The 24,136-nt window shown below is 30.6% G+C and overlaps 2 protein-coding genes across 5 annotated transcripts; both read right to left on the bottom strand.

Annotated features, from left to right (window-relative positions):
- Positions 1-2,481: 2,481 nt before the first annotated feature.
- Positions 2,482-10,351, bottom strand: LOC114409842 (serine/threonine protein phosphatase 2A 55 kDa regulatory subunit B beta isoform-like). 4 transcript variants are annotated; one of them, XM_028373475.1, is made up of 14 exons: positions 10,000-10,347; positions 9,796-9,902; positions 9,616-9,714; positions 8,818-8,937; positions 8,480-8,659; positions 8,297-8,388; positions 8,037-8,155; positions 6,577-6,700; positions 6,339-6,462; positions 5,667-5,735; positions 3,634-3,725; positions 3,418-3,495; positions 2,892-2,971; positions 2,482-2,777 (listed from the first exon to the last, which is right to left on the bottom strand). In XM_028373475.1, the coding sequence occupies exons 1-14, from the start codon at positions 10,325-10,327 to the stop codon at positions 2,641-2,643; spliced, it is 1,749 nt and encodes a 582-aa protein (XP_028229276.1). In that variant the 5' UTR covers positions 10,328-10,347; the 3' UTR covers positions 2,482-2,640. The 4 variants fall into 4 exon arrangements, 3 of the variants coding, with proteins under 3 accessions (XP_028229276.1, XP_028229275.1, XP_028229277.1); XR_003666218.1 differs by having other exon boundaries at positions 2,717-2,777; positions 3,634-3,751; positions 10,000-10,351; XM_028373474.1 differs by having other exon boundaries at positions 2,482-2,971; positions 10,000-10,350.
- Positions 10,352-14,380: 4,029 nt separating this feature from the next.
- LOC114409843 (homeobox protein knotted-1-like 6) lies at positions 14,381-23,036 on the bottom strand. The gene is made up of 5 exons (XM_028373477.1): positions 22,736-23,036; positions 22,386-22,511; positions 22,167-22,296; positions 15,339-15,577; positions 14,381-14,741 (listed from the first exon to the last, which is right to left on the bottom strand). Exons 1-5 carry the CDS (start codon positions 22,922-22,924, stop codon positions 14,589-14,591), a joined length of 837 nt encoding a protein of 278 aa, XP_028229278.1. The 5' UTR covers positions 22,925-23,036; the 3' UTR covers positions 14,381-14,588.
- Between the last annotated feature and the right edge of the window lie 1,100 nt (positions 23,037-24,136).

Genomic DNA, 24,136 nt, shown 5'->3' with positions numbered 1-24,136 from the left:
ATAATTTAGACGTTGAATTATTCCTAGTTAATAGGTTCTTAACAATCAATTTAGAATATTACCATATCAATTTTAACATATTATTAAAATCATGTTCCCTTTTGTATTTATTTTTGTCTTAATCATCGCCAATTTATAAAAATTTAATCATAATATCATTTTACTTAACAATCAATCTTAAATATTACACTATTAATCTTAAAAAGTAATTTTGGCGTTCAGTTATTCCTAATTAGTAGAAACTTAACAATCGATTATATTTAAAAGTATGTTTTATGGATTTAAAAATTAAACAAAACGTTAGGAAAATTTAAAATACCTTTCCATTAATAGGTACTTAACAATCAATTTTAAATCTTCATATGAAAATAATCATGATTTTCAAATTACTAAACATATTCGGTTTAGATATGTAAATAATCATAATTTAAACCTTTCCATTAATGGGTCCTTAACAATCAGTTTTAAATATTCAGTTAGTATATTAAAATATTCATGATTTTCTAATTAGTAAACATAATAATTTAGCAGTTAAGTTATTCCTCATTAGTAGGTCCTTAACAATAAATTTTAAATATTAGCATATTAATTTTAACCAATTATTAAAACCAGGTTCACTTTTGTATTTATTTCTGTCGTAATCATTCTCACTTTATAAAAGTTTGATCAATTTTAATAAGCATGTTCTGTTAGGATATCAAAATAATGATAATTTAGATATTGACTTATTCCTAATTAGTTTGAACTAAACAATCAATTTTAAATATTACACTATCAATTTTAACATTTTATTCAAATCAGCTTTAATTTTGTATTTATTTTTGCCAAAGTCATTTTCAATTTATTAACATTTAATTAATAACCATATTTTATTTTTATTTTGGTTATTTTTCATTTCATTCTGAACTACTTGACAATTTTATTAGGATATCGAAATAAACATAATTTGCATGTTGACTTATTCCATTTTTATTTTGTTTTATCTTTGGTAACTAAAAACAATATAAGACGGCTTATAATAACCCATACTGTTCAACCAAACGTATTTCCAGATGAGATCTCCATCCTTTTCTTTGTGTGGTCTTATTTCGGTTACCATCTGTTATGTTCTATGAATTTTAATTGTAGATTAAATTTGGACGAAAGATTTATGCTCTGTAATTTTTGTGTGTGTATTACTTTCTTTAATTCATGGTGGAGGAGATTCAATTAAAAAGAAGAAAAAAGATGCAGTCAACGATTTAAAGGCACGGGCTAACACTACCTGATTTTAGTCATGTGCATCCCAAAGGTCCTCTAATAAAAAAGAGGAAAAAAATACAACCAACAATTTCAAGGCACGAGCTAACACTACTAATATCTATTTTTAGTCATGTCCATCCCAAAGATTCTTCAATAAAAAAAAGACAAAAAAATACAGTCAACAATTTTAAGACATAAGCTAACACTACTAATATCTTATTTTAATTATGTGCATTCCAAAGATTCTTCAATAAAAAAAAATACACCCAACAATTTGAAGGTACGGACTAATACTACTAATGTCTGATTTTAGTTATGTGCATTCCAAAGGTTCTTTCATGTGCCTTTTTCTCATACTTTTTATTAATGTTGTAAGTTCAATACCTTTGGGTATCGAACAATTTTTCAATTCCATTTTAATTTTAACTGAACAATTTATGGTTTGCTTTAATTAATTCTGAATTTATTTCGTTGGCTTATATTTTTATCATTTCTTTTTCCTGCCCCTTGATGTTTCATGACTTAGTGTTCTTGATGTTTCATAACTTAATGAGGTACATATTATTCAATCATGTAATCGTTTGATTCACATATTTTTACTATACATCCTTTCTTTTATTCCAAACAATATCAAACAATATATAATATTTACACATTACCTTAAAATTATGTTTTATTACCTACATGTAACTCAATATTAGTTTCAAATTCATATTTTATTTAATATTTTTTTTTCTGTCAATACTTAAACATTATTATTATCCAAATAAACAAAATTATGTAAGTGTGTACATGTAGTAATAATTTATATTTATGAAATCTCAAATATTAGTATGAGCCCGTGCATCGGCACAGGTGACTCGCTAGTAATCATTTAAATATTGTCCTCCTTGCACTTTTTGTTGCAAAACTCAATTGTCCTCCTTGATCGGTTATTGGTTAATTTTTTGGATCGGTTCAATTTTGAACACCCTTAGCTAAAGCAACCATTGACGCATAACCACCCTTTGTAGAAGCACAATAGACGTGTGGTTGAGGTGAACATGTAATATGGAGTGACCATCCTCGGAGTATACTTAATGAAAAATGACAACCTAAAATTACATGTGACTATTCTATTAGACTTTTTGATGATGTGACAAGTCAATAGATAACTAACATCGTTGTTTTATTATTATTTAACATTTTTACTTGACAACATAAACAAATAAAAAATAAAATTTAAAGGACTAAAATCAAAACAAAAATCTTTAAAGGACCAAAATGTTATTTAAGCAGTAAATATATTTGAAAGAGTGTTGTTAATTGGGACATGAGGTTGCTTTAAAATATTTCTCTATTATGTGGCACATCTAGAGTAGACTTAAATTTTACTAGACTGTATAAGGTACGTACAAACTACGCATAATATAATACTAGGCTACTTTCAGCAGCACATACAACTAGATTGCATGTAGGATGCCATGCTACATGTAGCAGCTTGGAGCTTAAGTTACAAGAAAAGTCAGCTCTACTAGACTCTGAATCAGTGTGAGCTGCAAAACAGAAAGGGACGTCAGGTTGAAATAAAAATGAAACGGAAGATAATGGTAAAAGCACAAATAAAAAGAGAGAATAAGGTGAAAAGTGTATGTATAGGAAACGCCAACCATGCTGGTAAATTTCACGAGGTATTAGGTTGCTTAGAGAAGGCCTTCTAACTCGAGACTTAGCTTGGTGAATAACCTTCCTGAGAGTGACAATGGTAAAATAAGAATAAAGAATAACATGTACTTTAATGGAATGGATACATATTTCCAAAGCATGCGATGCCGATTTAGTTTGGCATTCATCAAGTTATAGAGACATGATTTCACAAAACATAGGAGTGAATAATTGTATGTTAGTAACATCATGATGCCATAGGGAGCATAACTTTTTATTTTACAGGTTTTAGGGGGAAGAATGTTTGCACTTTGCAACCTCAAAATTAAAAGAAAAATGATATGGAAAACAATAGCAGTGTCACTCTGGTGCAGTTGTGGGGTTGGGTGGCTATCTCAAATATCAAACAAAAATCCGTGACAAATGACAGTATTGTGAAAAAGTTAATAACTACTCCAAAAATAAAAAAGCAGAAAAAAAGAGTCAACGTTTTTTTTTTCTTCTGTTTTCCAAGTTCATATGGTGTCAGACCTGTGAGAATTTCCTCTAATTTCTAGTTTGATCTCTTCCTTCCTTTCAGAACCCGGGGAGAATATCCGCACGACATTGCTAAGACAAAATAGGCACTGTTTTAGTAATCATCATGGTTTGCAGAATGCAGATGCAGAGGTTAGACCAACACAAACAACTGATCCGTATTAACATAACCCATGAGATATATTTGCAGTTGGTTTAAAAATGACAAACCTATAAGAACCAGTTGCAAAATGGAGTCCATCACCACTAAAGCAGCACTCGAATTTGTCAAATATGCAGTCATTATTATATAACTCTGGCAACTGCATAAAACAATGGGAACCTGGAGCTATCAACCATGGGAAGAAACAGAATTTATCAACTTCTTTGGAGTACCCCTCCAAAAGAAAAAAGCTATAAGATCTTCAAAAAACTTCATAATTGAAAGCAGAAAAGTTCAATCAAAATGGTGGAGAAAATTATATCTTGATATATCCAATTTACAAGAACAAGCAAGATATGTAGAATTACCCTAACCATAGAGGGATAAAGCTCATAAGCCATAACACAAAATATGGGAAAAGGTAATTGAATGGAGAGTAAAGAATAGACTTATATTATAGAGAACCTATTCAGGTTTATGCTATGCAGGCCAATTATGTAAGTAAAAATACCTCTAATGAAGATTGATGGAAAGATACATGAGAAAGTGAATAGATCTACAAATGGTTTTCATTGGCTTGGAAAAGGCCCATTTGTATCATATGGTCAAGCAATCAAAGTTATGTATGATGGGGTTAACATTAGTATGTAAACACATGGTGGAGCCACTCAAGATTTCCTAACGACTTTAGGATTATACTAAGGGTCAATTTTGAGCTCTTATCCTTTTTACCTTGACTTTGATAAGTTTCTGTGCTTATATCCAAGAGCTAGTTCCACAATGCATTCTTTTTGCAGATGATATGATCCAAATGGGAGAGACAAGAGAAGGATTAAATGGTAAACTAGAGTTGTAGAAGTAGATGACTTGAAGTAAAACAAAATATTATAATGTAACTTTAGCAAGATGTGTGCTATCGCTAAGATGTAAAAGTTGGAGATCACACTATACCAGGAGTCTTATATAGTTTAGGTATTTTGAATCTGTTATACGGAGTGATGGAGAAATAGATGGAGCTGTATTGTAACCCATTAGATTCAAGATTGGTTAAGAAATGGAAAAATGCTTTAGGTGCTATTTGTGATTAAAAGGCACCTCTCAAGCTTTAAGAAATTTTTTACCATACAACTATAAGACTCGTAATGCTTTATAGTAATGAATGTTGGGTTGATAAAGTGCCAAAAAGTGCATAAGCTAACAGTCGCAAAGGTGAAGAAGTTACAGTGGATGAGTGAACATACAAGACAACATAAGATCAAGAATAAATGCAATAGAGAGATAGTAAGAGGAGACGCTATTGAGGGAAAGACGGTTGAGTCATGCCTAAGGTGGTTAATGGTCATGTCTCATGCGAGAAGGACAGAAGCCTCAATAAAAAAAGTTGATCATATGGAGGAAAGAGTTAGAGAGAGCAAAACCAAAAAAAAGAACTCTATTAAACTGTTAAAATGGACTAAAGATCTAACTGGCCTTTCTGAAAGTTTAGTTTATGACAACATAGTGGTTCTGTTTGATTCAGGTTGACAATCCCAACTAGTTGGAAAAGTCTTCTGTTGTTGATGCTTGAAATATAAATAACTATTAAAGCACTGTTGACATATTGCCCTCTTAATTCAAGTAATTCAATTCTAGAAATATGGGCAACAAAACCAAAAGTTTTGAAGTGAAACTGGATACACAATTACGAGGAAACATAATCCATAGGATTGTTACATATGTAGTAAAGCTCTCGGAAAAATAATTTCACAATAACGAAGCCTTTTCCCATTAGGAATAATTATTATAGAACTTCAGGAGAAAAAGCAGAAAAGGAGAGGGGGCAAATGATGTTTCAAGTCCATTCTACTTCAGAATCGTGCAGGTATTCTACAATACACAAAGCCTATAGAATTTACTCTCTCATTCACCACAGAGGGATGACTGTTGATTGTTGAATGACAGCATTTTATGAATGAGGACAACAAATGCCTCAAAATTCTATTGCCACTTCAGCCAAGATTGGAATTGATAAATGCAAAAATGATAAAAGCAGAAAATTACCCACAATTATGCTTCATTATACAGTAAACAAAATCCTTAAAATACAAATTTCTCAACAAACCTTAGGACGCAGATGCTCGTGAATTTTGAATATTGCGACTGGAGATGATTCCATACGCATGTCCCAAAGCTAAAATAAGAAATGAAATTATATAAATGCCTTAAAGTAAATAAAGAGGCATAATTCTAATGCCATGAGAAATCAAGGCATCTTGTACAGTTTTTGTATTTACAGATTTGCATTTTGAGTTATTGTGTAACTAAAATTGATTGTCTCATCTGTCTGTTCATTGGAGTCAATGGAAAAACTTAACATAGCCAAGCCAATTTAGATCACAAAATCACAATAATAAGTGTAACATGCAAGACAAATGGAAATGGCATTTGTTAGTTGGTATGGTACCGGCAATATGCTTTCTATGTTTTGTGCGTGTGTTCAAAGAACAGTTAAAAACAATGTTGGCTTCAAAAGGAAACATTTTCTAATTTTCCAAACTTCTAAGGTGCTACTTAACCAAAGAACATCTAAATTCCAAGGGCCAAGGAAACAAGTCTAACTAGATTTATAGAAAAAATTACAAGACAAACAAGAACTTGGAAAAGAAACTAAGAAAGAAACTGAGAACCCCGCCAAACCACTAGTGTTTGAAGAAAAAAAACTATAGCATAAGATAGGCTCTAGAATACAATTTTGAAATCAAAATTTACATGACAGTAGTAATAATAGGAAAACCTTCATATTCATGTAATTGCGACTTATAAGATGCTGGCCATCATTTAAAAACTTTATGTCTGAGATGGAAGAAGTGATTTCTGTAAAAAATGACTTTGATCCAGAACTCTCTCCATGTTGAAACCTGTATAATCAAGCTGAATGAGAAGTATCAGAATATAGGAATAGCTTAGCAAACAGTAAAATCCAAGAAAGTGAACTTTGCCTAAACTCAAGAGGGAGTTGAGTTCTATTTTACATTCTAGAAGCATGGTCACATATTGCTGCCTGTCGCAAATCAGATAGACGAATAAAACCTTGTGAGCTGCTATATGCCAGGAGGTTACAATGCAAAGGATGAAATTCAGCTGCTGTTATAACCTCTAAACAAAATAGAATAAATCAGTTAAAAGACCAAATCGAGAACAAAAATAACATGGCAAGCACATATGATGCATATGACATAGATGACATAATAATGACTTAACAGAATTTAGTCAATAGGTTATAGAAGCAATATCAATGCATCATACTGATGAATTCAAAATATAGCCTATGCATAGAAGCAGAAATGCTTTCATTTCATCATTTGATGAAATACCACTTGGGGAGAACAATGGATCCTCCAAAATTGAGAAACAAGACCATAAGTGTAATTTCGCATTGGCAAATAACCAGAAAGGCAAACATGAAGAATTGCAGCAAACAGTCAACAGTCATTGTCAATTTGATGGACAAAAAAGTACAAAGAAGCAAAAACTGTCCTTGTTAGTGAATATCTATATTGCATTTAGGAAAATGAAATGAGTAAAGACTTATTGAAGATGATCCAAACTAGAAGGGGTAAAGGAACAGTAACAGGTGCCTAATCAATATATAACAACGTTAGTAAGCATTAAAAAAAAAATTAGAGAGGCAACAACTTAAAAGTGTCCAACTGGTTTAGAACAAGTTTAGATTAAAAGCAACAAGAAGAAGGGCCTATCTTGGATAGGGTTTTTCATCTAATAAGTCCACGGTATCAACTATCTGGTTGAGTTTAATGCATTTTCATACCAAGTTGGTAAATGATATTTCTGTTATAGTTGTTAGGATTTTTTGTTTTAAATAATTCTTCCAGAAACTAAGAATATGATCAAATTCTTCTAATCTAAGCCTTATCTCATGTTTTGTATCTCCCTAATCGACTAGCTTGAATTATAATCAGATTGGTTGGAGAATCTCTAACCAACTCTTCCTATTTATACCATCCTTTGTAATTTCAATTAATTATAATTTCTTCCCCTAAACTATAATTTCCTTACCCAATCGAAATCAATTTACATTTGAAAACCATTTGATCAAGAACTTGGTTTTCAAGGGTTGTGTGAAACCTGGGTAGATAAAGAATTCCAAGTATAAACACTTCTTTTCCTGATTCTAGGCCTCCCGACAGTAGTGATCCAGCAGTAAAACTTATCTTTCCAATAGAGAAGTTCTCAAAAGCTCTTAGCATGTATCCAAACAAGCTCTAAGTTTTTGAGCAGGAATAAATTACTCACATTAGGAAAGCTTGCTTCCTCGGATAAAATATCTTCAATCTGTTACTTCTACAACATCTAAAATATTTAATTGTTTTGGTTGGAATCATTAGACAGAATTAGTATTCGTAGTGATGTAAATATGAATGAGAGCATCCAAGAATTAGAATGCACGAAGATTGTGGATAAACAAAGTTACCGGTAAGATCCTCCATGTTTGATGGCTTCATGTCAATAATATTGAAACACTGATCACTGACTTCAAGATTCCACAAATTGATTCTAAGGTCATCTGCCGAGATGAAGGTCTCATAATCACTGCGGAGGTATCATGACGCCACTGTTATTTAATTTTGTAACTAACAATGCCAATAAAATGAAGGCATCCTCCTATTATGTTTTCACATGACTGAGAACAGGATGTTAAGCATCCATGGATAAAAGGGAAGCAGAATGCACCTATTATTTGAGATGGAGTTAATATTGAAACTGTGAGCATAAGCATACACTTTTTGGCACTTTGCACGGATAGGGTCTTCCATTCCACCAATCTGATGACAAAGAAATCAACCAACAATCATGTATTTATACACAATCTATCTTTTTCCCCAAGCACTGCTATCTATTTCCCCAAGAACCAACCTCGCCATCAATGTCTTGAGGCAGCAAATGATTCTTAGGTGTCTTCTCTATCCATTCCAAATGATAGCCATTAGCCGTGGTTTCCAGCCCTGGTACGAAACTTCTTTCAGCCAAAAGCATATTTTCTGAGCATAAAGGAGGGGCCATTTCTTTAACTTGTTTTACCTTATGTTCCTTAACCTACCCCAGAAGCACCACAGAACACAAAAAGAAAGCAATAAGATATTATTCAAATATGGAACGCAAGGTGAAACAGGTTAGAATCACCTTAATCAAATTTGCAAATTGTACAGAACTATTAAAATTAGAAATGAAAACATGACAAGGCATGTTCAAACCTTCCACAATTTAATTGTTTTGTCGTTGGTTGAAAGAATAAATTGCAAACTGTCGTTGGACATCCACCACCTTACTTTGTTAATCTTCTCTTCAATTTCCACACTCTTCAGGTAATCAAACTACATAAACCAATAATAATAATTATAATAATAGTAGTAGTGGTGAAAGAATTGAACTACTGTAATGATTAGAGAAAACTTATTTAAATATCAGTTTTGTATAATTTTTTTTTATTTGATAAAGAAAAAGATAGGAAGAAAAGAGAGAAAAAGATACACTAAGATGGTTGGCATGAAAGAAAAATATAGAAAAAAATAAGAATAAAAAATGAAATAAAAATTTTAAACATTTTTAACTCGACCATTTAATTACAAATATTATATATAATAACTTGATTTTATAATAAGAATAAATAGTTTATGTATTAATAGTATAAATATTTTTATATTTTAATTCAATAATATATTGTCATGTATAATATTTTTACGGATTTGATGACTACTTTTAAAGTCATACTTTTATAATTTTTGACCGACTAATATTATAATTTTTTGTGTGAAAATAGATAGAAATTAAACTCTAATAATAAACTCAAAATAGTATTTATTCCTATAAAAAAACTCAAAATAATACAAAATATCTTCAACAAGTATCCGATGAATGATAGAAGAGATGTTCTAAGAGTGTTCAAAATATTTACTTTCTCACATATAAAAATGATTTTTAATTGGTTGAGAATGTAAATGTTTTAAAGAACAGTGCACAGAAATTAAACCAACGACTAATTACGAACATGCCTCGGGCTCGTGGCTCTGAAATTCCGTTTTGAAACGAAATTCGGGATGCCGCGAAGTCGCGAAATCCCGCTGCTCCAGTTCTCTTCGGTCATTCCTAGCCTAACAAACAACGAAAAACATAACGGAGTTCAGAAAAAAAAAACGGCGTTTCGAATAACGGCGTGGCGACGCGATACTCACATTCTTTTTCCGATCGTCGCGTTCGAATATCACAACGCGCCCACCTCGGTCGCCGACGGCGAGGTAATCGCCGCGTTTCTCGAACGCAACGGCGGTTATGATGTCGTCTGAGCAAGATCCTCGAAACGAAACGAGTTGGATCGTGAACGGCAATAGAAAGCACCAAAACGCAGAGACTTGTGATGAGTTGAGTAAACGACTAACCGTTTTGGAGAGGCTCGTTGGGAAGTCGCTGGCCGAGTACTTGGGAGAACTTCCAGTGGAGAGGAGCAGAAGAAGAATCGGAGTTAGTCGTCATGGGTGGCGGTGCTAAAACGACGTCGTCGCACGCAATCTCATTCTCTTTTTTTGCAGAATTGGCGATTCCACTTGGTTTTCGGAAACTTGAGGAAGAAAACAAAAAATGTGTTTTGGAAGTGTCGTTGTCGTTGCGGTCATTCATCCACTTGCAATTGCAAGTTCGTTGCGCGCGCCACACAACGGCAGAGAGAGGATAGGCACCGGTCCACACAGCACCGCAAAAACGGACCATGTTGTGGACTTTTTTTTTTTTTTTTGTACATGTTGTGGAGTTGATAATACCAGGGGCCTCTCTTATTTTATTTGTTTTAATATTTAGTTGGTTAAATTATTATTTTTTTTAAAATTATTTAATAGGTTTTTTTTACTTTTGTTCTTGTCGATTGGTCTTACCTAGAATTAAGAGATCTTACCCAAAAGCATTTAAATGCGAAAGTGTAATTTGTCTACTACTTGATCTAGGTTGGCTTATATTGGGCGTTTTACCTTACTCAAACATCAAACAGCCTTGATATTTTCGGGATGGTTTCTCGTATCCCATTTTGTCATTTATTTTGGAATCTTTGACTTGCATATCATGGACCTTTAGGAAAAAGAGTGTTCAAAAACATACATTATATAATAAAAAATCTATTTTATATTTAAATTATATTATAAATAGATGATATTAAAAAATGTATTTGTTGATGAGTTCTTGAAACATAAAATGTTTTCAATAGTATAAAGACTCTACGTGTATTTATACCATCGTCAACAATTTTGACAAGTAAAAAAATAAGAATAAAAAAGTGATATTGAATTTCTTTTAACATGCAGCCCAATGCTTATTTATAGCATCCTAATTTATGATCAAATCAAAATCATTATTGATAGTATCCTTTTTTAAGATATATTATTTCTTGTTACCTTTTATTGCTAATCATTTAACAATTAAAATTGAGATAATAATTGATCAGGTCAAACTTCTATCTAACCGCATTTTCAACCCAAATTATCAAATACAAAATCATAGATGTTTGTTTCTCTTCTTTTACCAAATCTTTCATATTATTTATATTTTTAATGCTAGCAAAAATATAATAATATTCCACCTTTTTTGAAATCAATTAATCATTTGATCATATTAAATTCTTTAATTTAATTAATCATCAAATACTAAAATAATTTTTTTAACAGAGATTAGAATACTTGTTTGTGTGTGATCTCGTAGGTTCAATATTAAACTGATAATATATTAATCAAATTAATATACTAATCAAGATAGGCATCTAGCAACACTCCTTAACGTCCAGATAACATGAAGTAACATTTTACTTTCAAGAACCATTAGAAGAGAAGTGTAATAATTTCTTTCATCTTTACGGGTTAACCCTAGAGTATAGTATTACTCTCAAACCCTTTTGAGTTAACTCATAATGACTTAAGAAACTCATTTCTTCTTTCATTTAATTTTCCTGGTCAGGATATAATTTTATTCATAGAACTTAAACTCATTACCAAGAGTTGATGAATTTCTTCTTGATTAATCATTAATTCTACAATTATTTAATCATATCCAATATCTATTCAACAACTGCTCTAAAGCATTAGATGTCCAGAATCAAATTAGAACAAATAACTTGTTAATTACTATAACAATCTCAGGTCAAAACAAAATTATACCTCTTCTTGAGAATTTTCTATTGATAGTTTATGATAAATTTTAACCATTAGAAAATTTCAATTCAGTCAGTTCAATGATCACATCAACATGTGACTCATCTATATATGCAAATTAATAAATGAGATCTATTAATATTTATCCAATAAATACTATCACAAATATATTAATCTATTCGAATTATTGATATCTTATTTACAATAATCTTATGATCAAGAATAGTTTAGATTAAAATTAGAACAAACTTGTTTCTCATTATCATAATCTCTATTATAATAACAAGTCTTTAATTTTAATCGAGGACATTATCAAATGGACCATTTAATCAAATAGTGAAATATGACAATGAAAATAAAATAATACCTTATTATTAAAATTAGAATTGATTACATGATGACTTAGATCGTGGACATACAAATTTATTTCCAACAGGACAGTTCAATGGAAGATGATTAACAGATCAAAGACCAATCGATTATTAGGTGAGCAACTCGGTAGGATAAAAAATCCTACCATAGGCCAACTGAAGGGTGCAATATTAAAAAAAAAATCAATTAGATCCTTTATTTTTTAAAACTCACAATAGAATTCTTTCATTGGAGGATTTGAGGGGATACTAGTGTGAGTGTCACATAGTTCTGATTATGCCGGTTGTGGTGATGTAGAAACAACACTTCTCACATTTTCTTCGAGTGCAGAAAATTTTCAACAGTGTGGATGAAAGGCTTAAAGTGGTTTGGTATTTCTTCAGCAATGGATAAGGATTGTAAGAAACATTTTCTTTTTCAATTTTGTGATGTACTAGCTAGCTGCAATTGCAAAATCAGAAATTTGTGGAGTATCATTTGGTTTGCCGTGATGTGGTCTATTTGTTTAGTGAGGAATTGGTCTATCTTTCAAGGAAAGACAATAGAGATTGAGAAAGTTGATGAGGCAGTGAAGCTCCATTCTTGGTTATGACCTATGACTAAGCTCACATGTAAAAGAGTTTAAATATACTTTTTATTGTTGGTTTTATAACCTGTATAACGGTATGCCTGAACTTCTTTGCAGTTAAGAAAGGTACGACAGATTTTGGTGGGACAAGTTTTAGTTTTCTTCTTGTCATACATTATTGGAAGCAATGATTTAAGATGACCTTCACAGCAATTGTGTAATGGAATTGGTGAACCCATTGGTAAGCAAAGTGGAAGTAAAAATGTGATTATTGTATTATTCGGTGTTTATGAAGGTGTCAAGAATGATACAGGATCTATGTGGCCATTGTTATTGTTGAAACTTTGTAATTTTGAGTAATACTGGTATTTTTGCTTGTAAAAAAAGAAAATTAAAAGTGTCATAAATTTAAGACTTAAATATGTTTTTGATTCTTAATATATACTCAAATTTTATATTTGATTTTTGATAAAAAAAAAATTTGTATCTGTTTTTTGATATTTGAAAATTTTTATTTTAAATTCCTATCATCAATTAAATAATGATGTGTCTATTAAATATTTAATAACGTGATTTGTGTCGACTCAAAAATCATCAGTATTTGTTTCAAAATCAAATTTAAATTTTCTGACGGTTAAAAACTAGTAGAATTAATTAAAGTAGAAAATAAATAAGTCAAACATTGAAGACTTTCTTCTGAGTCATTCACCAACCCTTTACCTACCTTCTTCTCCCTTCAACCTTCATCTTCTAAAACATATCTCATTTTTTTTAAAAAAGAAATAGACCTCGAAGGAACATCAACAATAAACTTATGAAGAGAGGGTCCATAATCTGTAGAATCTTGAAGGATTCACCATTGTCGTCGACCTCATCGACAATCTTGAGAATGGAGTTCATAAACTTTAACCGGTCAGCAAGTTCCATGGTCTGTGCTTTGAGGATGTTGTTTCAAGCTTCCATCTCAACATATGCTTCCTCCTCCATTGATGAGGTCTTCAAGCAGCTTCTGCTTCTTCATCCACAATCGCCATGCGGACTCGCAGTTTGACTCCATTTGCTACCTCTTTCTCTTGGTCATCATCGTCGAATCTCCTCCTCCCTCCAACAATCTTGAACTTGTCGGATCTCCAACTTCTGCTTTGAATTTTGGGGGTTTTGTTAGGGTTAGAGAAATTAGGATTTTGCAAATCTGATTAATTGAAAAAATGGGAAAATTGAAGGGATTAGGTAAGGGATTGAGAGGGAGTTAGTTCATGAGAAGACGTAGAATCAGTAGAAGAAGATGATGGAAAGGGAGTGGAGGAGACATTTATTTTAAATTTGGTTGAGGAGTGGAGGAGACAATGGAGAGAGAGGCAAAAAAGAAGGGTGAGATCGATGCAAGAAAAAGAAATTTATTTTAAATTTGATTTTAAAATAAATACGGATGATTTTTTGAGCCGTCACAAATTACATTATCAAATATTTAACATACACGTCATCACTTAATCGACAACAGAGATCTAAAATAAAATTTTTCAAATATCAGAAAGCAAATACGAATTATATATATATATATATATATATATATATATATATATATATATATATATATATATATATATATATGATAAAAAACATATTTATGCCTAAAGTTGATATGTTCCATTTTTCTTCTATAAATAACTTTTATGGATTCAATTGATCTTTCCTTCAATGCTTTTAATTTATTTTTATATAATCTTTATTTACAAGTATCCTGCAATATAATCCACATGACAATATTCATAAAGCAAAATAAAGCAGAAGTGGTTCATGAGCATAAAACTCTTAACTTATTGTGATCAATCATCACTAATTTTATGTTGCACAAAGAAAAATTAATGAAGGAGGAGCTCCCACACCCTTGTCATTCTCACTCGTCCAGGGATCCATAGAGACCATCCAAAATTTCAGCGTGCATTTCCTCTGTTGGTTTCCAATGGCGCTTCCTTTGGTTTATAAACCAATTATTTACTTGCTTTTGGTCTAAACCAGTCCATTCAGCTAAGGCAACCTTATCCGCATCCTGGGCCAATGAGAGCATAGTTATAGGTCAAAACATGCCCCAGCCAGCCTTGGTTAATTCAATTGATTGAATGAACAACTTTAATTAAAGACTTGATAAAAAAAATAAGTTTTTATTGCTTAAGAGTTTATACTGTAAATTTAATCATGAAACTTATTTAGAGTAAGTAAAAAAGAATTTGTTTTGAAGATAAATTTCATCGAAAAGCCTTTTGAAATAACCTAAAAATATTATAAATGTTATAAACTAATTTCTTAAGCTCTTTGTATATATACGAGAAATACTAATTAATAATATATTCTTTAATATACTCTTTTAAACATAGTCTCTACTTTTGACCGACTGAAAATAATAAAATTTTCACAAATCTCACTTGTTATGTAATTAATTTTTTTTATTTTGTAATTTTTAAAGCTATAGTGTGTAATTTGGATGAATATGCTAAAGAGTTGTGTTGCTAGTTATTAAGGCTCCTCTTTGTTCTAATTTAATGTCTCATTCTAATTTCTAAATCAAGCCAAGGCAAGATCATGGACTAAATATAATTTCACACCAAATTAATTTTGTAACACGATTCTTGGAAGAAAAGATGTTTACCGTTGGGTATGGCCATTTAAAGTGAACATTCCACCATGAAAGTAAGATTTGCTTTGCTTCTTTTGGTAGTTTTTCTTTCTTCTTCTTTTTGGAAAATTCATGCCTCAGATTAGTAATATAACCGCTATATCTACGTAGAAGGTTATCCTTCAGCTCTTGAACTTCCATCCTCTTGCCCTCAATTGCCTCTTTCTTCACCCTACTAAGATCTTTTCCAGGTGATCCATGAGTAACTTCATCTATCACATGAAAACACAAATTGTTATTCATAAACCCAATACAAATTAATTAAGTTCATTTGCCCATCATGAACCAATATGCGTTTGGCTGTTTGGTGTGCATGCCCATTCAACCATGGTCCCACCATGAAAAACATTGCACCTTCACGGAATTGTACAAACAAGGAACCAGTTAATTTATCAATCAGAGAAAAATTGTGCACACAATTACCGCGAGGGTCCAACTTTTGGAGAGTCATAATTTTTAATCTTATTTTTAATTCTAATTCATTTTACACTCAATTAAAAACTTGTTTTACTCTCACTCGATCCTCTCATTCGTTACTTAAGCGATGTGACATTTTATATGAACATTTAAGAGGCGTTTATACTGCAGAGAAAATCTAGAGTACTGCTATTAAGTGTTGGAATTAAAAAAAAAGGAAACAAACTTATTTCAAGCCGGAGAAGGAACAAGAAAATTAATCACCATGAATTTGGCTATAAACAGTGAAGAGAAATTGTGTGTAGGTTTTTCTAGTTTGGTTTGGGCTATAAATTAAAACAGCATGAATATTTATTTGCTCCATTATAATACAAACAGTCAGAAATTATAGAGGACTTGACAATAGATTACCAATGGTATAATCTACAAACAATATATAAACTCCAAAGCAATCATGACACATATACTAGATTAATATAGAGTCATTATTGGGTGATATATGTAAAAGACCCAAAAGACAGTAATATGTATAGAAGAAGCAATGAGCAACCTCAACAACAAGACCAAATTTAATTTTATGCATCTCTCTCTTGTAACAATGTGGCAATGAAGTTTATTTGAATTGAACTACGTACACAAACTCTAACTCAATCCTAGCTAGTAGCTTTTTTATGCACTACATGTGAATGTGATACGTGCATGACATAGTAAATACATATGAAATTAAAGTATCGCAAGCTAAGCATAATGTCACAACTCACAAATATAGTCATTCATATGAATAATGTTAATATATAACTTAAGCATGCATGAATTTCTACGTAATATATAACTTAAGCATTTATGAATATATAAAATAAATAATGTTAATTTTAAACATCCAGGAAATTAACATTATTTATTCTATATATTCATAAATTAACAAAAAATCAGACATTTGAGGGTATATAAAAGAGATCGAGGAAATTAATCCTCTTTTTTTCTTCCTATTTCTTTCAAAATCCTAAAATAGGCTAGGAAATTAAAATTGTTTTCCTTTGCCTTGTTCTCTTTTCATTTCTCTACCTTTCCTTATTCCTTCACTTATTTCATATTAAAAACTAAGTTAAACAAATTAAAATTTGAAATTTGAATTAATAATTTGTCATTCTCTCACAACATATAAATCCAAAAATATTAATGGTGCCTTAGCTTTTTTTTTTTTTTTCCCTAAAGGCAACATGCAATATGCATAAGCTAGAACATTTTTTCTTTTATAAGTCAATATTAATTATTAATTTTTGTTAGAATGTTAGTAAAAGATTCAAACTCATAATTTTTTTTCTATTTCCTTAGCTTTTATTTTTTTTTTCCTTTTCCCTAAAGGCAACATGCAATAAGGCAACATGCAATATGCATAAGCTAAAATATTTTTTCTTTTATAAGTCAATATTAATTATTAATTTTTATTAGAATGTTAGTAAAAAATTAAAACTCATAATTTTTTTTTCTATTTCCTTTCAACTCTTAAATATCTCTCTTTCCACTAAATTAATCTTATATCTCCCCCACATACTTAAACATTTACCCTAAATAACGGATACTATACGCTTGGTAGAAATTATTAACACTGAAACAGTTCCTTTAGAAGTTTTTCGATCATGTGTCCTGCTGGCTGCTGCATTAATAGAAGAATATTTTAACAACCAATAGACAGGCATGCAATCACCTGAAAAAGCATATATATAAAGCCTCATGTGTGTGCGTTTTAAGTGGATAATCCAGAGTAACTAACTCTTTCCACGTTCAATATGATCACTCTTATTTTCCACCAAATCAAATCCATAATCTTCAGATCCAGCGCAATATGCACAAATTAAAGAAAGCAGCTTTATCCGGAACTGGAACTGGTTTACTCAAAATAGCCAATCGAATGAACACATATCGTATAAAATATACTGTCTATCCTCGATTATATGAAGATATTACTAATTAAAATAAATTTTGCGACAACCCTTAGGGTTCAAGTACAAAAGCCTCATGTATACAACAATTTCAAATAGGGTTAATGGATAGGCTCAAAAGCATAGGCGATTAAACTAAAGAAAAGGGAAGAGACAGGAGTAGATTTCTCAGGAAACAATGAGATCAGTATATAACACGTGCAACCACACCACTACTTGGAACAGAATCATAGTGATAAAGATCAAAGAAAACAGACATCTGGCCATACCCATAATTATAGCTCTTTGAAATTGGCTCCAAAGTACTGTTCCAGTTGAGTACTTTAAAACTTTTTTCCCCATAAATATTTTTTGGTTAAAAGAAATTAAAGGAGGAAAAGGAAAAATAAGAGTAATATATATATATATATATATATATATATATATATATATATATATATATATATATATATATATATATATATATATATATATATATATATATATATAAAAGAAGAGATGGAGAACAACATCAAAACACTTAAATTTAAGATAGTATGATACAATTTTTTTTTTTTTTTTTTACGATCCTATTAGGTTCAAACTTATAACTTCATGTATAATATCTCAACTCTCTTTACTAGTCTGACCCTAATGAGTTAATACAATTTATGCAACTTATATTAAATGTTAATGTAAGAAAAATATTTTTATTTTAGGAAAAGTCAGAAGTTTAAATATTATAAATCATTTTTCCTTTCTCTAAAGTTCTCAAATAATATTAAAGTAGACAAAAATAAGAAAGAATACAGTTTGGCTTTCTCATTTTCTCCTGTTTATCTCCAAGTTCCTAAACAAAATAAGGAAAAATTATATAAAACATTTTCCTTCCTTTCCTTCCATTCTTGTTTAAACACTATGAAAGATTTATAAAATATTTAAGAGAAAAGTTTGATGCAGATCATCCTAGGAGGAGCGGGTCATGGATTTGCATAAGCAAAAGACAGAGAGAGAAATGAATAAAGTAGCCAAAATGGTGATGCCTGGAATGAGCTAGGTGTGTGTGTGTGTGTGAGGGATCGAGAAGTGTCTTTATATCACTGTTTTTTTATTTAAACAGTGACTCATGCACTTCATTATATCCACAATGTCTAGTAGACATCATTATAATTTGAGTATTATAACATAGAGTTTCAAATAAAACTCTCTATTAAAGAATCTAACTCATCTGAGGTACAAATGAGATGGATTTGCCGTTGCCCATTATAACAAAACGCATGCTAATCCACTACATTTAAAACACCTTCCCAATCATATTATAAATTGCAGTTTACATATAATGATGAATCCACCCCATCTCTTAAAACTATATAACAACAAAACTGCATGAAATTCCACTGCACTATAACAGTTTACATATATATGTGGCTGGTGGATAGGCTCTAAACTTCGGTTTTACTATATTTATGTTGTTATGGGCATAACTATATTATTACCTGTAGTTAGAGTATTCATGCAAGGGATGGGTCATTTGGTTTGTACATTGGGGTATTTCTTGTACCCTTTTTTTTTTCATATATATATATATATATATATATATATATATATATATATATTTGCTGATAAAAAAAATATGCTACACATTTAACACGAAATGAACTAATTTGCATCTGAATACCAACCAATCATATTATATCGCGGAAGCAATTTTTTTTTACCAACAACTGCCTTGGAAATGGAAAAACCAATTAATTAACTTGATGTATTTAATTTAATTATCTCATTTCGTCATGTTCATAAATATTTAGGTTAGCAGAATTTTTATATGCATGCATTTCTCATTCTAAGAACTTACAGTTGTTTAGAGTTATAGTTTTAAGAAGTCAATTAAAGTTCCAATATTAATCCATAAATCTATTGCATTACGTGTTACACATGATCAGGTGATGAAGAGTCTAATATTTCAATTAAGTTATAGTTTGAATGTTGTGACATGCAAAGTGATATTAATTGATACACTAGTATACTAGCATATATAAAATATGTAAAGGAGTTAAAAGAGAGAAAATTTGCAATTTTCTTTCCAACAAATCAAAGTTAATTACGCTATAAAGTTAATAGTGAAAGCTTCTTTCTTATAAAAAATCGTTCATATAACATCATGTTGATTTTGAATTATAAATTTATTTTATTCACCCTTTATCCTTTTTTTAATACTTATTTAGGTTAATAAAAAAGTATTGTTTAATATTGATCGTTGAATGATTGGAATTGGATAATTTACATTTTACCCTTTTATTATACACTTTCTCAATTTCCCTGTACTTTTTTTGTATAATGAATGAAGGAAAAAAAAAAGGAAGATTGAAAGAGGAGGGAGAACACCAGCTTAAACAATCTAAGAAATTCACTTGATTTTGGATTTCTTGACTTGTGTTGACTTTGGTTACAATATTTCAATGATATCCACTTATGCTTATAAAAAAAATGTAACTCTTCCAAACTAGTATAAACTATTAAATGCAAGAAATGCATAGGAAAAATACTATATATATATATATACTACCAAATTACATGAATTGAAATAAAGTAGATGAATCAAATTTAACTGCAAACTTCACCAACATAATTGCTCCATTTTCCAACAATGAAAATTTTCTGTTTTTCTTTTTCATTACTAAAATCCCTTGCGATAATATAAAACAATATAGGATAAATAAGTTTAAAAAGTGTGATATATAATAAGATAAAGAGTAATTCATAAAAGAAAATAAACAAGCACCATGCTTAAGACATAAAAGCTCTATTATAAAATTCTATGTAACACATTAGATAACATATAAATAAAAGAAAAATTAAAATTGGTAACGAAATTATTTATAAGTAATTTTTTTAAAAAAATTGTTACTAAAATTTTTGTGACCTCAGAATTACTTAGAAAAAAAGCAAGTTACATTAGAAACTAATTTACTGATTTTTTGCAGTGTATTTTTTTTTTGTCAAATGAGTTGAAATTACTGTTGACTCTTGAATAGATGAATGGTTTGTCATTTTGAATAGTTTGACCCATTGCCTCAAATCTCAGTAAATTCAAAAATAAAACCAGTCAATTTTTTTCTGGCTATATAGCATTTTCAAAATTTAAACACATAGAGTGTCATCATATAAGTTCATGCATGCAACAGAAAAGTGTGCAAAATTTTAACAATTGAAATATTTATTATCAATGAAGAGAAATGAACTAAACATCATGTAACAAGAATTTCTTGACCAAACAGACTGACATGAAAATCTTCAACCTACCGAACAGCAACAGAAACAAATTAAAGTCAACGAATATATATGAAAAAAGTATACCAGTAGAAAATAATTATTAAGAAATGCAACCATAAAACCAACAATTAAAGTTTCAGTGAAAGTATGTAACAAAAAAAAACATGAACATATATAACGTTTTCTCTTCCCTCTTTGTATTGATCGAGGTAACTTCTGCATAAAAAAATGTAAATCGAAATTTCAAAAGAAGTACTGAATCTTAAAACAATTTATACAAAGAGTCAGAGATAGAAAAAAGAGAAAGAAATAGGGAATAAAATAGGTATATATATATATATATATATAGGGAATAAAATTGGTTGAATGAAGGAATGAATAAAGCTAGGACTTCACCTATTTGTAGTTAATTTATGATTGTTGCTATTAGACCCCGTAACATATATAATTATTGGTTGTTTTAAACTATATATATACCCTGTTTAATTCTAACGAAAATTATTAATGTAGGTATAACTAATCCGCTAAAGGAAAAAGAAATATATTTGGAAACTCAAGGATATCTACATCTAGAGAGAAATAAGAAGGTAGAGGGGAGAGATAAATGATTGATATAATTGATATTTTGATGTAAGGTGTTTGTATTTTTTGGATGTCCATAAATCAGGACTCACATAGGTGAAACAACTTTCTCAGTCAAGCAGCCCTCAGCATATATATATATATACTCTTTGCTCAGCAGAGAGTAGTATACACATATAAAATGTCCTTAGCTAGAGAGGGTAATTAAATGAATCTTATCATGAAGGAAGCAAGAGGAGTACGTATAACATAACATGGCTACCAAAGCAAACACAAACCACGTGACTCACTACAGTGCATCCATGTGTGCCAGCAAGTTCCTCAAACGTGCTTTAGGACCTTTTGTCTAACCTGCTAACCTTAATCTCATTATTATTATTTTTATGAATGTTGATTTGTTTCCCATATTATTTTATTAATTTGGTGCAAATAGCTTGTGAACATAACACATGTATGGATTAATTTCAAAAATTAGAGAATACATGAAAATAAAAAACTAAAAATATTAACAATTAATATTTATCGACATAAAAAATAAAAATAGGAACAGATAATCATATTAGCCAACAAGTGTCGAGAGAGATCTGAAAGAGAGAAAGAGAGAGACCAGGTTGAGGAGGAGTGTTGTTACAGATGGAGTGAAGCTGAGTTTCCATGAGGTTGAGGAACATTGTTGCCTCGTTAAAGGGCTTTAAAAGATCTGATTTGTACTTCACCAATAAATCGCAAAACGTTCCCTTCAATATGCAACATATTAAGGTGAGAGAAACTTGATTAGGGTTTGCGATTTAATTAGTTATTGAATTTTTTTAAGAAGAAATTATACCATGAAATCATCAAGCTCGGGATCCGTACCCAAGAAGCCTTCAGATTCAGATATCTGACACACCCCAGATGTATGCTCTCCTTTGATTCCTTCTAATAGGTGTGCCACATCTTGCGGCGCTCCCACCTGAAAATTAAAACACAGAAATTAGTCATAATAAAAAATAAAATAAAATTAACACAACATATAATTAACTTCACTAAGTACAACACTACATAAGTACATCTTATTAGTGATGATTAATTGACCATTTTAAAGAGGGTTTTTTTGGTCCCTAAAGCACTCTAAAATCAATATATGACACTTGAAAATTGGAAATATGTATCATTCACATTTTATATAAATATAACCTTGTGGCAATCCATGTAGGCATGAAGGAGGTGAGGAAATAGAGGATGGGAAGCAACTTTAGCACGAAGTACTTTTGAAACATCCTCTTCCTTCCCAAAGACAGGCTTGTTAGACGGCGCAAATGGAGCCATTGTTGACTCGTCTGAGTAAGTGGCTGAACAGTAAAAGTCGTAGAGGCTCTTCTCCATTTCTTTTATTTCTCAAAAAGAAAACCAAGTTCATAAAGATTTGGATGCAGTATTGTCATGCGCCAAAGTCAGTGCAGAGCATATATACTCAGAGGTAAAGAGAGAGGGGAGGAGCGCGAGAAATGTTTGTTTAGGTAACAACTAGAAAAAGAAAATAAGAAAAAAAATGAAATGCTTTCCAAAAACTTATCCAAGCAAATAATAATCTATAAAGGTAAAAATGATGGTTGCATATTTCTATTATTTGAATTTAATAATTATACATTGATAATATAAAATAATTTTATAATCTTGTTTAATCACAGATTACTATTTGTATTAATATCTAATATTTTCTTAAACAATATAATTTTTTTGAATAATTATGTATTAATAATAAAATTTTAAATTTATTATTAATACATAATTATTATATTTATAATAAAATTATTTATTCTACTAATTAATTATACATAATGTTTAAATTAGTATTTTGTGTTCAAAAGTCAACCTAACCTGATCTTGTTCCATATATTTTGAGTTCAAGTCTAATAAAATGATCGGCCAAAATTTTTGGATCGAGTATGCGTAACGATAAACCTGATCGATGCTCATCCTTACTCTAAGGCCTCAAAGCCTTCATTTCTAACATACATCTTGTTGCACATGATAGCCTTTCTTTCTTCACCTCCATTAGACACCAAAACCCCCACTTCCAACCCCCCATCCTTCCTCTATGATGAGTCCACGGGCGCTTCCATATACCTCTTTATACACCTTCTCGACCCAAAACCCTTCCACAAACATGTGCAAAATCTCCAACAACATGCGACCCAAATGACCCATTTCTTAAACCCTCACTTTCCTAGCCAGATTCTTTCCCAATTTGCAAATCATCCTCACCCTTAATCTTCTCTACAAGTCTGTGAAAGTTTACCATAAAAAAATTATTACTTACATGAACCCTTTGAGGTATCAGGGGAGACTGTTAGACTACTAAGCTAATGCAAGAAGTAAAAGGAATGATGAGGATAACAATTTTGTTTTATTCCATTGCCTGAATGATATTTATAGAAGAATACAAGCAAAGGAAGTGTTGTTGCCAATCATTGGCCAGCTGCAATAACACTGCAAAATAAAGGAATAACAAAATTAGTGGGTGTTGGTTGATAAGGCAATGAGAATATTTTGTTGCCTTGTCCTTTTCTTGAGCTGGGACTAAACGTAGTCACT

This window comes from Glycine soja, chromosome 4 (assembly GCF_004193775.1).
Source record: "Glycine soja cultivar W05 chromosome 4, ASM419377v2, whole genome shotgun sequence".
Taxonomy (NCBI): Eukaryota; Viridiplantae; Streptophyta; class Magnoliopsida; order Fabales; family Fabaceae; genus Glycine; species Glycine soja.
This window is presented reverse-complemented; position numbering and strand designations above follow the sequence as displayed.